The 12,652-nt window shown below is 45.9% G+C and overlaps 1 protein-coding gene across 1 annotated transcript in view; it reads left to right on the top strand.

Annotated features, from left to right (window-relative positions):
• The first annotated feature begins 551 nt into the window (after nucleotides 1-551).
• Nucleotides 552-12,652, top strand: part of LOC146009554 (uncharacterized) — a 40,562-nt gene continuing 28,461 nt past the window's right edge. Inside the window, exons 1-6 of the mRNA XM_083150000.1 lie at nucleotides 552-774; nucleotides 2,115-2,706; nucleotides 4,522-4,625; nucleotides 5,046-5,228; nucleotides 7,111-7,234; nucleotides 7,330-8,311. Of these exons, the coding sequence (XP_083006126.1) occupies nucleotides 2,124-2,706; nucleotides 4,522-4,625; nucleotides 5,046-5,228; nucleotides 7,111-7,234; nucleotides 7,330-8,311 (1,976 nt within the window). The 5' untranslated portion in view covers nucleotides 552-774; nucleotides 2,115-2,123. The remainder of the gene's footprint in view (nucleotides 775-2,114; nucleotides 2,707-4,521; nucleotides 4,626-5,045; nucleotides 5,229-7,110; nucleotides 7,235-7,329; nucleotides 8,312-12,652) is intronic.

Genomic DNA, 12,652 nt, shown 5'->3' with positions numbered 1-12,652 from the left:
AAACAGCAAAACATTGTTCTGCTGTTCCATAGATGTAGGGAAACCATCTGGTTCTCCCCCATCGATGGCAAATGTATTTGACATCGGCCATGGACGATCGATAATTTGGAATCATAGATGGTCGATGGCCATCCCTATGTACCAGTGTAATGTGGGCTAGGTGACATGAGGGAGATTGCTAGACTGAGGGAGAGAGGGAGATTGCTGCTATTTCAGGGAGTCTCCTGCAGAATGCAGGAGGGTAGGCAGCTTCGCTATGGCATAAGAATGTAATAATATCTGATCCATAATAATAATAATAATAATGTCACAACGATCACCTATTCCAAGAGACTCGCTCAGAGCCATGAAATCTGCCAGCACAATAAATAAATAAACAAATGAAAATTGAAGTTGTCTTCTGGCAAACCACGACAAAATGGCCGCCGCAGGTTGTTTTCATTGAAGCGACACCTGGCGGCGGCGACGATGACGAGTGATCACTGTCGGACACAGTAGTCATTCCCTAGCGATGAGGCTGTGAACCAATTAGCGTTTGGAGGAGGAGCGTGGCCTGGGCTGGTCAAGTGCGCGAGAGTCACCTGCTCACGGCTAGAAGAGCAACGGTGGACCGCACAACTCGAAAATCGCGTGGGACGCAAAGCCCGGAAGTTAGGTGGAACGCACAACCCGGAAGTGGATTAATGACTTTATTTGGAGGGGTGGGGGTTACATTTCCGGTTCCTAGACAGCAAAGAAATAAGGATTGTTGTGTTTGAACAAGGATACAACCAGGTAATGGCATTCTACATTCTCATTTATCCTTTCATGTTTCTGCCTTATTATCCTATTCCACAGTGGAGCCTCCTGTGTCCTATATTAGTTATATGAGGGCTGCCATATTGCAAATTCTCTGTGAAGCCTCTTCCTACAATGAAGAATAAAAGCCCCCTTGTCATATCTACTGTACCTGCTAGCTGGATGTCCACTGCATTTCCCGCTGCTCCCAAGTGCAGTACCCTGGCCCTACACCTTAATTCCCTACCATGCAAACACACGCTAAAGCAGGCCTGGCCAACCTGTGGCACTCCAGATGTTGTCAAACTACAAATCCCATCATGCTTTGCCACAGTTTTGCTATAAGGGAGTGTTAAAACTGTGGCAAGGCATGCTGGGATTTGTAGTTTCACAACATCTCGAGAGCCACATGTTGGCCTGTCCTGCGCTAAAGGCTGACATGGCAGAAACATGTGAAGGACATGCAAACTTTGCACAGAAGCTAAGTCTAAGTATATATAGATTAGGACCACCTGCCCATTTCATATAGCCCAGATCTTAGCACATGTATCCCAATAGCAGGCGTAGAATAATATAACACCCTAACGATGAGGATTTCCTGTCATATCCACCATAGAGCACTTAAGATCAACCACTTTAGGATTCTAAACCTGGGTACACACTATATGATATATCGTGTAATATTGGTACTTTCCATCAATCAACCATATTGGCATTCACTGCTATCGCTTATTGAACTGTCCCATTGGATGTGCAGCATGACCAATGGGATGATTCCATGTCTGACGCCGTTTCGTAATGACAAATCCCTACATTGCTCACTGTGTTTGGGTGTTTGCGTGTTCCCATGGAAGCTACTGACGGACACTAGGTTTGATGTACTGCCCATCCAACCTAGCGGTATCACTGATATCCTTGTGTTTGCTTACGAAGGACGGAACATAATTGTTTGGTCCTTCCCAAAAAAATTGTTCTTATGTGTACATAGAAGTTAGGTCCAAGGGCATTTGTTTCGGCATCGTAACGAGCCCCCCTCCGTCCAGTGTGTGCCAAGCTTTAGGATTACTGTTAGGTATTGAATACTCACCAGGGTCCGTGGGCATTCTGACTGCCGGGATCTTGACTGCTGTCATTATTAATGCATTTGTGTCTTGGCAAGAGTCACTGCAAAGCAAATGATGATGTCAATGTAGACGACACCTCTGTTGGAGGACCAAACTGCGTGTTGATCTACGTCAGTGTTTCCATGGTTACAATGCCAAATCAGTCACTTTGGCAGATCCTAGTGGTTTATTGGTAATATTCCTTCATAATCATCTTTCTTTTTATTTCCCCAGACAGTCACAATGCCGAGCTGTATCATCCGCTCGTGTCCGTACCGAACCGGAATGAAAACCTTGCACCCGGACATTATCTTGCACGTCTTCCCCAAAGATAAGCATCGGATAAAGATCTGGCTTCAGAGGACCGGACACGTCTTCAAGGACATCGATTCCTTCGCCGAGAGAGTGTTAGAGACGAAGAAAAACGATAATTACCGTCTCTGCTCCGCCCACTTCACAGACGACTGCTACGTGCACGCCGGGCGCACCAAGGTGCTGAGAGTGGACGCCGTGCCCAGCATCTTCCCTCCCGGCAACAAGCTGATCGAGGAAACGTTTCGGCAGCGCGCCAGCCGCAAGACTCGAATGAATCGCATACTAAACAGCCTGAATGCTTCCAAGTTGTGCGTCGCTGGAACCCCGACTATAAATGTGCTCAGCGCCGATAGGAATCCATCTAAGACGACGGATGATGTTGGAAAGCCAACAGAGAACTTTCTCTTTACCTGTGATCAAGGTGTTCAAGTGCCGGAGTCGGCTTTCCAAGAGACCGGGATAGGGCAACAAGACTTTCTGTGTGGTTCTTCCGAACATCTATTGCAGCGGCGTAAGTAACCAATCAAAATCGTTATGGGCATTCTGTTTAAGCGTTACTAATGTTCTAGCACAGTTTGGGCTGTCTGTCTTTGTTGAAGTACAGACCAGAATGTGCTAGAAGCCCCACAGCACACCCCAGACAGGGAAGTGAAACTGCACTGGTTTTGAAAGGTGCAGGGTGCTATAATGAACACTATACTAGGATGCCTTAGTTGACTTACGAAGCTGCTATGTGACCTAAGGTTGCCCATAGACCATCGATAGCCCAACAGTGAGAGGTTTCACCATCGATGGACTGTCACAGATGTTAAACGTCAGTGGCTGATTCACGAAGGTACTGCTCCCGCTATGCATACGTGCGGGCACTGTCTGTGCACACATAGTGTTCATTCTAGCACCTGCCATCTTTTATAGCCCATGCAGTTCCTCTTCCCTGCCTGGGGTGTCGCTGTCTGCTGTAGTGCTTCTAGCACAGTGTGGTCTGTATATCAGCACTGATATGCAAACCAGACCTGTGCTAGAAACACCTCAGCATACAGCGACACCCTAGGCAGGGAACAGGAACTGCATGGGTTTTCAAAGATGGCGGGTGCTAGAATGAACACTACATACACATACTATCGATCGCTTCTTACAGATGTTTGAAACTAATTGATAATTGATGGCAAATCTGTCGATGAACATCACTAGTGTGGTCACAATATACATTGAACCCCACACATACTATACGGGCAGTACCCTGGGACTCTCTGAGTGAGCGGAGACAGGGATGCAGACATGGCCTAGTTCCGTGCATTCATATCCTGCTGAATATCTACTTAGGCTTTCTCTGCTGCAGTAAACACTGTGTGGACTGCGATGTCCGTAATTTCCATATACCCAATTAGAGTTTCTAGAATAAACTATCCCTCTTCAAGCAGCCGATAAAACATTTGCTTTGACCAGGGATGGGGAACCTTTGGCACTCCAGTCGTTGTTGAACTACACGTCCCAGAATGCCCTGCAGCAGTTTTAGCATGGCCAAGTAGCAAAACTGTAGCAGGGCATGCTGGGGATGTGTATGCACATACAAAAGTAGTGTTCACCACGGGGGGTGCACTAGCTGCTAGGCAGAAGATTACCAATGGAGTTTCTTCGGTTCTCCAAAAACAATCAGACAACACAAAAAAGGTGGAATCAACCTTCACCAGCTCTAGAGATTTAAAATAAAGGAAAGGGTACTTCCCTTGCTATTATGCGTGTGATAATTCTCCTCAGTGGGGCAGTAAATGTGATAAAAATGTCCTCCTGTGCGTTAATCATGTTTTACCATAGAATTGCACATGTAAGAAAACACACATCTAAAAAAACACAAGGATTTTCCAATAGGGATAAAAGTCTTGTCACAAAAGAAGCACATACACAACGTAAACAATTTAAAGTGGCGAATGCAAAGGGAAGGTCTGAGGATAATTACCAGATGGTAATGAACTGTCCAATTACAGTTCAAAAACAGCATGCAAATTACAGCCGATGACCGGGGCATAGCCAGGAATCGGCACAGCATGCGGCAAGATATCCCAGAAAGCCCCCGGGCTTCAAATCTATCCGTGTGTACCCAGCTTTAGACCAAGACAAAGAATCCAGTTCAAATTAGCATCATCTAAATTTCAAAAGGAAGTTGCTCAGGTAGGGTGAATGGAACTCAGAATTCAGAGTATCCCAAAGTAGGTCTGCTCCCTGATAGTGTGCCCAAAGACCATTTTGTGACTCGCGTATTGTTTGGCTTCCATGAATAAATTGTCTCTGTTCTGTTATTTCAATTGTTCTCTGCTTTCCACTCTAGCAGCGATGTCAGGTGATTCGCTGAGAATGGACAGTGACAGGAGTCACATGACTGAGAAGATATTACACCTCACACTGGAGATCATCTACCTGCTGACCGGACAGGTGAGGGCTTCTGGGAATGTCACAGTGACATCACTCCTGTAACTTTAAACCCTTGCAATAAAATTTCCCATGTATCAAAATAGGAAGAGGCCTTCTTCTCCTTATCAGGTACAGTCTCCACACAATCCCTTTAAAACCTAAAGTTATGTTACTCTTTATATAATTGAAAAATGAAATAAGGTTGGCTGTATCTATTCTTGTAAAAAAAAAAAAAAAATTGCCACAGCACTTATAGCTAGCTTTAATTTCCTGGAGTAGGTCTCCGGCCCCTTGGAAAAATACCCAGCATGCACCACTCAGGTGTAAAAGACACTAAATTGACTAGGGGGCCTGTTACCCTTTTATTTGTGTGCTGTCTGTTGATCTGTTGTCCTGACACACGTTCGCAATGCTTTTATTTCTCCTTTTTAAAACACCCAGGATTACACATCTCAAAAGTTGATGTCTGGTGACAGTGTCTTACACACTGATCTGTCAGCAGGACGGAGCAGGATCTGGAACTTAATCACTAAACCCACAACTCAATCACAGATATATGACAGGGACAGTGAGCAGAAGATCCTAGAACTCACCAATAAGATCATCCAGCTGCTGACTGGAGAGGTGACTGCTGGGAATGGGGCATTATACAGTAACACCCGGGGATGTGACCGGAGAGGTGACTGCTGGGAATGGGGCATTATACAGTAACACCCGGGGATGTGACCGGAGAGGTGACTGCTGGGAATGGGGCATTATACAGTAACACCGGGGGATGTGACCGGAGAGGTGACTGCTGGGAATGGGGCATTATACAGTAACACCGGGGGATGTGACCAGAGAGGTGACTGATGAAAATGGGACATTATACAGTAACACCGGGGGATGTGACCGGAGAGGTGACTGCTGGGAATGGGACATTATACAGTAACACCGGGGGATGTGACCGGAGAGGTGACTGCTGGTAATGGGACATTATACAGTAACACCGGGGGATGTGACTGGAGAGGTGACTGCTGGGAATGGGACATTATACAGTAACACTGGGGATGTGACCGGAGAGGTGACTCCTGGGAATGGGGCATTATACAGTAACACCGGGGATGTGACCTGAGAGGTGACTGCTGGGAATGGGGCATTATACAGTAACACCGGGGATGTGACCTGAGAGGTGACTGCTGGGAATGGGGCATTATACAGTAACACCGGGGATGTGACCGGAGAGGTGACTGCTGGGAATGGGACATTATACAGTAACACCGGGGGATGTGACCGGAGAGGTGACTGCTGGGAATGGGACATTATACAGTAACACCGGGGGATGTGACCGGAGAGGTGACTGCTGGGAATGGGGCATAATACAGTAACACCGGGGGATGTGACCGGAGAGGTGACTGCTGGGAATGGGACATTATACAGTAACACCGGGGGATGTGACCGGAGAGGTGACTGCTGGGAATGGGACATTATACAGTAACACCGGGGGATGTGACCGGAGAGGTGACTGCTGGGAATGGGACATTATACAGTAACACCGGGGGATGTGACCGGAGAGGTGACTGCTGGGAATGGGACATTATACAGTAACACCGGGGGATGTGACCTGAGAGGTGACTGCTGGGAATGGGGCATTATACAGTAACACCGGGGGATGTGACCTGAGAGGTGACTGCTGGGAATGGGGCATTATACAGTAACACCGGGGATGTGACCTGAGAGGTGACTGCTGGGAATGGGGCATTATACAGTAACACCGGGGATGTGACAGGAAAGGTGACTGCTGGGAATGGGACATTATACAGTAACACCGGGGGATGTGATCAGAGAGGTGACTGCCGGGAATGGGACATTATACAGTAACACCGGGGGATGTGACCGGAGAGGTGACTGCTGGTAATGGGACATTGTTCAGTAACACCGGGGGATGTGACCGGAGAGGTGATTGCTGGGAATGGGACATTATACAGTAACACAGGGGTATGTGATCGGAGAGGTGACTGCCGGGAATGGGACATTATACAGTAACAATGGGGGATGTAACCGGAGAGGTGACTGCTGGGAATGGGACATTATACAGTAACACCGGGGGAGGTGACCGGAGATGTGACTGCTGGGAATGAAACATTATACAGTAACACAGGGGGATGTGACTGCTGGGAAAGGGACATTATACAGTAACACTGGGGGGATGTGACCGGAGAGGTGACTGCTGGGAATGGGACATTATAAAGTAACACCGGGGGATGTGACAGGAGAGGTGACTGCTGGGAATGGGACATTTTTCAGTAACAACGGGGGGATGTGACCGGAGAGGTGACTGCTGGGAATGTGACGTTATACAGTAACACCAGGGGATGTGACTGGGGAGGTGACTGCTGGGAATGGAACGTTATACAGTAACACCAGGGGATGTGACCGGGGAGGTGACTGCTAGGAATGGGACATTATACAGTAACACCGGGGGGGGGATCTATCTGGGTGATGACTGTATCATTGTGTGTCTCAGGTTCCTATAAGGTGTCAGGATGTCACTGTCTACCTATCCATGGAGGAGTGGGAGTATTTAGAGAGACACAGGGATCTATACAAGGACGTCATGACGGAGAATCAGCAGCCCCTCACGTCACCAGGTAAGGAGAGGATTAATAATAATGTTGATGTTTGGCAGTAGTTAGGGAAAAATAGTATTAAAAATATCTAATCACAATGTATTTCCTTTCAATAGACTTCTCTAAATATGCTGCAACTCATTCTCCATCGACTTATATTAAGGAGGAGTCTGTCTCTTATGAAGAAGGAAATGTCTTACACAATGACAATTATACTCCCACAGGTCATACACAGTATAAATCTCATAGTAAGGAGGAACCGGTGTCATGTTTCAGAGGAGACCTCACACACACTGACCTATATACACCCAGAGGTCATACACAGTATATAGCTACTCATATTAAGGCGGAACCAGCATCATGTGACGGAGGAGACCTCACACACACTGATACCTCTGTACATATGGAAATCTGTGCACCTTCAAATCACAAGATGGATAAAGAGGACTGCACTGGAGATACCAATATAAACTCCACAATAGCAAGCACAAAGGAAACGACAATATCATCCAGTTGTCAAAAATGGTTCATCAGTAACTCTGGTCTTCAAAATCACGAGGGAGTTCCGACGCTGAATCAATACTTTGTCTGTTCTGTATGTGGGATGGCCTTCACTGTAGAGTCACAGCTTGTCATACACCAGGACACCCACACAGGAGACAAACAACTTTCTTGCCCCGAACACGGCAAATGTTTTGCTGCAAAGTCAAATGGAGTTAAACTTCAGAGAACTGTCACTGGGGGGAACCCATATTATTGCACTGAATGTGGGAAATGTTTTCCTGAGAAATCCAATCTTTCCAGACATCAGAGAACTCACAAAGCAGACAATCTGTATTCTTGCACTGAGTGTGGGGAATGTTGTACTAAGAAATCCCATTTTACTCAACATCAGAGAAATCACACCATGGAGAATCCATATCGCTGTGCTCAATGTGGGAAATGTTTTACCAAGAAATTGCACCTTGCTGGACATCACAGGACTCACACTGTGCCATGTTGTTCTAAAAGTGACAAAGGTTTGCCCAATAAATCAGATTTTGTAGAACATAAGATAAAGCACATTGCGGCAACACCACAACCCTTGAATGAGCCTTGAAAGTGGGAAAAGCTGTACTAAGAAATTATAACGCACTACATAGGTCAGAGAACCACTGTACTTCCTCTGGGTAAGGGAAACTGTTTTGTAACCACTCAGATCATGTTAATCATGATATAATTAATAAAAAAGTCTTTGAACCTCCGAATATGAGAAATGCAATATTAGGAAATCCAATGTAGCTATACATTAGACCATTCTATCTTTTGCACTGAAATTATTATTTGGTTCATATGGTTATACCTGTATCAGATAATTCTGGGAGAATTTAAACCATGTGCGTGCTATGAATGTTGGAAATATTTAGCCAATCAGATTGAGTAATGGTAGTTATGGGCCTTGCATCTGCAGTGCCAACCACCCAGCAACTGCCCCTGTCTCACCCACCCCCTTCCTAGCACTCTATGTTCCCCCCACACACACACATACCGTTTCCTTTCTACGCATTACCCTCCCACTCTGTCCTCTACCACCCACTCTTTGCCCTCTCCTACCTACTTTGACCTCATCCTTCCACTATCCTACCTACTCTGCCCTCACCCTCCCACACTCTGCCCTCTCCCACCCACTTTTTGCCCTCTGCTCTCACCCTCCCACTCTCTGCCCTCTCCCTTCTACGCACCCTCACCTTCCCACTCTCTGCCCTCTTCCATCTATGCACTACCCTCTCCCTCCCACTCTATGCCTTCTCCCAACCAACTCTTTGTCCTCTCCTACCTACTCTTCTCTCTCTCCCTCCCTCCCTCCCTCTTCTGCTATTGGCCCTGATATTCACCCTCATCCAATCCCGGCCCTCTCCCACCTACAGTGGGAGCTGTGGCGCCATGCATAATGTGGTGGTCTGTAAATCTCTTAAACTCAGTACTCTTAGATATTACAAAAAAAAAAAAGATTCAGTAGATTTCTGTTGGGCCAATCAGATATCTGTGCAGCGAATATTTGAGTCATTGGTTGTTACTAATAAGTCAACTCTTTTAATTGTTCATTCTTTAAGCAATAAGGAGCACATTTACTTTTATTAATACAGACGTGTCTTTCTTCAAAATCTGTGATATATATTCACAATATTAAATAATGTTTTGCATTAATTACGATCAGTGATCCATTAGAAAGCCTGTCTGGGTGGCGGCTAAATTTGCAGTGATCAGGACTGGATCAGGCCCTTAAATCGGTGTTGGAATAACCCATAACTGCGCTATGTTAAGCCGTCTGCCTGGGGATGGTATGTGACGTGCCAAATGGCCCTGTTGTATCTCTACTCAAGCCAGCACAAAGTGAGATTCTTCTGCGGTCCATAATATTTACACATTGGTACCAACAGCTTGTTTATAGTCTCATTTATGCTTTTAGTAGTCAACACCAATAACAGTCTGCTGCATCTACTTTCCTTCAGCATCTACTGCTGGAGCACAACACTAAAATCCCCCTTTTCTAGTAACAAGTGGTCCCAATTTACCAGACCTGAGTAGTAGTCAAAGTAGCAGATCCATCAAATAGATATTTCCCCCAACGGATCGGTGGTCCAAGATTGGAACTTTTTTCACAGGAGATTCCAGTATTTGCAAAGCAGATGTTTTAAGTATTGCACAAGTCTGCTAAATCCTCTACCAATACACCACTTTATAGAAACATTTGATGGCAGATAAGAACCTTTTGGCCCATCTAATCTGCCCCTTTTGCATTTATTTTTTTGACATCAATCCAAATTATTTAGGTTTGTGTAAGAATATTCATATTCCTATTGCAAACATGTTTAAATTGCTCTACTGTCTTAGCCTCTATCACCTCTTTCGGGAGGCTATTCCACTTGTCCACTACCCTGACCCTACCTCCTCCCCCCAGCTTCAGGATAAATGATAAAAGATGAGCCCATCGTAACCATGTCTTGTCTGCTTTGGACACAGGTGATTGTATCCTATTTAGTCCTCTTTGCAAACTGGCCAGGCGAGGGTGTTGTAGGGGATTACCATATGCCATAACACACCAGCTTATAACAGTACTTTTATGAGCGGTCATTTTCCTGGCTGGCTATGTACTCTCTAGAGCAGGGGTGGCCCAACCTGTCCTCAAGATCCACCAACAGTTCATGTTTTCCAGGCCACTTGTGGATCTATAGTAGGAATGAATGCAGCAGGTTTAAAAAAAATGTGACAGTTAGTATTGACTACAGCTGTGCACCAGCTAGGTGATTTGGAAAACATGAACCGTTGGTGGATCTCGAGGACCCTTTTGGCCACCTCTGGTCTAGATGCAATCCACACCCTATTACTGTACCCTGGACCTGACGGTTCTCAGCAACTATCTCCAAGAACCACTACAGGCCATACTTTCAGGATTTCTTTCTGTGAAAGCATGTGAGATATTTGTAGAGGTCAGTGGATGGAGGGGTTATAGTACATTTAGAAGAAACTTTGATGTTTACAGTTAATGATAAATCATTCGAATTTATTAATATGTCCTCGAACTTTTATCCATAATATATGGGATGCAGTTAAGATCCCGGCGGTCGGGATCCCGGCGTTCAGAATCCCGACGCCGGAATCCCGACCGCCGAAATGCCGACACTTTCTCCCTCCTGGGGTGTCCACGACACCCCTGGAGGGAGAATAAAATAGCGTGCCGAGCGTAGCGAGGCACCGGGCCCGCTGCGTGGCGAGCGCAGCGAGCCCGCAAGGGGGGGCGATCCACGTCCCCCCCTTGTCGGCATTTCGGCTGTCGGGATTCTGAACGCCGGGATCCCGACCGCCGGGATTCAATACTGAATCCATAATATATATCGGTGTCAATATGCCATATCACTTTCATTCATTAAAAGAAAAAAAAAATTGTTTTACTCACCTATGCATGATAAAAGAGATCCTGAAAACATGACATGTTGGTGGTATCTGAGGATTAGGATTGACAACCCCTGAAATAAGACTTTTATTGCCTTCAGGCTTGGTTATAATAATATGGTGGCAGACATTAATGTCGACACTGACATTCATAATTTATCATGTAGACACTGATGAAATGTCTATATGTTATAGTATCAACATATCACCCCTGGTAGCCCAGGGGTGACTTACCTGTCCCTGGCGGCTGTACCATGTCTTCTGGTTCTGGGTGGTCATGTAGCATTCATGTGAATATTTAAGTTTGCAAAATGAGTGTAATGTATGGTTTATCAATAGGCACAAGAGATTGTTGTCAGTATCTCTTGGCTGTCACAATGGAATCTGCTCACAGCCCAGCTAATTGAATAGGAGCCCCCACACACACACACACACACACACACACACACACACACAGGTAAATGAGGAAAGCTGCAGACGATTTTCAATTTTTATTGCTGTAACAATGTCACCGGATCCTGGAATTCAGGTCACCGGCTTGTTCATGACCTTAGTATATTTCATCACAGAGGTAGTCTATTCTAATACTCTATTACAATGTAAGCACCAAAAAACAAACATGCATGTCAAAGAATAAATTATACAGTCACAAAACGTGTTCGGGAACACAAGGCCGGATTCAGGGGTGGGTGCATTTTCGATTTTTCGTAAATAGTGACTGCGTCATCTTATGCAGCAGGTTCGAGCCACAGCCCCTTATTTAGGACGGACATTCTGAGCGACATTACGGTGCGATCGATGTCTTTACAAAAGGTGGCGGCTATAACAATTGCGCGACTTCTCAGATCCACTACGTACGGCTTCGAAACGGCGACGGGCACTGCGTCCACCTCTGAATCCGGCCAACATTGGAAAAAAAAAATCTACAAACGTTACATTAAAATACATGCAGATCCACCATTGGGTAAATATCCAGCCACCCCCACCTTAATCTGAGTCGAAGGCGGACTCATCTAGTGGCCGGGGGTGTGGGGCAGTTAATCTGCAGCTGGCGCCTGGCCATCGAGTAGGACTCAGAATCAGGAGCCATAGATCTGCAAACTGCCCAATCGTACCACGGCTTGGAAATCCTATTAGGCAGTCTCAGAGCTAATTAGATCTGTTGTTCCCAGACATTCTCGGTCCACAGTGCCCACAGCAAGCGCTTCAAACCGCCCTCGGATAAATTAATTGCCTAAATCAGGCCTGGCCAAACTACTGCCCTTCCAGCTGTTGTGAAACTACAGATCCCAGCATGCCTTGCAATAGTTTTAGCATTCCCTAATAGCAAAACTGTGGCAAGGCATGATGGGACTTGTAGTTTCACAACACCTAGAGAGCCATCGTTTGGCCAGGCCTGACCTAAATGCTCAGTTTAATAAGTAGCTGTCCCAAACAACTTAATACTTAATCAGAAGGGTAACGCAGCATCCAGATTTCTAGTGCAATCACTTTGTACCGGTAGGG

This window comes from Crinia signifera, chromosome 6, assembly GCF_055691185.1.
Source record: "Crinia signifera chromosome 6, ASM5569118v1, whole genome shotgun sequence".
Classification (NCBI taxonomy): Eukaryota; Metazoa; Chordata; class Amphibia; order Anura; family Myobatrachidae; genus Crinia; species Crinia signifera.
This window is presented reverse-complemented; position numbering and strand designations above follow the sequence as displayed.